The sequence below is a fragment of the Papaver somniferum genome, unplaced genomic scaffold, assembly GCF_003573695.1.
Source record: "Papaver somniferum cultivar HN1 unplaced genomic scaffold, ASM357369v1 unplaced-scaffold_7916, whole genome shotgun sequence".
Lineage (NCBI taxonomy): Eukaryota > Viridiplantae > Streptophyta > Magnoliopsida > Ranunculales > Papaveraceae > Papaver > Papaver somniferum.
Window position 1 is genome coordinate 1 of NW_020650878.1, and position 1,043 is coordinate 1,043.

The following is a 1,043-nucleotide window of genomic DNA, read 5'->3' on the forward strand; positions in this document are numbered from 1 at the left end:
AGGTTCATTGCTTTGGGATTACATTACTGTCTTGACGTTAAACCAAAATATGCGATTGGAGCAGGAACCGGAAAATTTGGAGTTTGCTGACTACTTGCTTGAGGTAATGAAATTTCATTGAATAAAACTATATTTATCGTATACATAGTTATTTTAAATCCGATTAATTGGTATGTAGATTGGAACGAACCCTAAAGAGGTTGTTAATCTGCCATCGACAATGGGTAGTTGTCAAAACATGCATGAGCTAATATCTTCGGTGTATCCTCTGTTGGTAATGGACGAACCAATGTCTCCCAAATACTTAACCAAGAGGATCATTTTATCTCCACGTAATGAAGACGTCCATAAGATTAATATGGATGCATTAGAAAGATTACATGGGGAGACTTACACGTATTTTGCTGCTGACAAAATGATTCTGGATGATCATGGAAGGGATTCGGATTTTACAACTGAATTTCTCAACAATTTAAGTCCACCAGGAACACCTCCATTTAAGCTAGACCTCAAAGTTGGATGTCCCATTATGTTGCTGAGAAATCTGGCACCGAAAGAAGGCCTTTGTAATGGTACAAGACTGGTGGTGACGAGGTGCGGACGACACGTGATTGAAGCTAAAATCATAACTGGAGAAAAAGCTGGTGAAGTAGTATTCATCCCTAGAATAACTTTTCAACCTTCAGCTTCAGAGCTAAACATACAAATGGAAAGACGTCAATTTCCCATACACGTTGCATATGCGATGACTATTAACAAATCCCAGGGACAATCGGTGAAGTATGTGGGAATTGATTTACGTACTCCAGTATTTAGTCATGGTCAGCTATATGTCGCATTGTCCAGGTGTACTGCTGCATAGAGAATTACTTTATTATTTCCAAATGAATCAAATGTGTCTTTAGATCCAGTAACAAAAAATGTAGTGTATCCTGAAGTATTATTGTAGAATTTGATGCTTCTTTTAATTTTAAAAGAAGTAATGGTACATGTAATTTTTAATATTTCTTTAGATTGGATGATTTTATTAGTTTGTTACTTTA

The 1,043-nt window shown here is 36.2% G+C and overlaps 1 protein-coding gene across 1 annotated transcript; it reads left to right on the plus strand.

Annotated features, from left to right (window-relative positions):
* Positions 1–8: 8 nt before the first annotated feature.
* Positions 9–1,022, plus strand: LOC113344773 (ATP-dependent DNA helicase PIF1-like). Its single transcript, XM_026588691.1, has 2 exons — positions 9–103; positions 179–1,022. The coding sequence occupies exons 1-2, from the start codon at positions 50–52 to the stop codon at positions 860–862; spliced, it is 738 nt and encodes a 245-aa protein (XP_026444476.1). The 5' UTR covers positions 9–49; the 3' UTR covers positions 863–1,022.
* Positions 1,023–1,043: the final 21 nt, after the last annotated feature.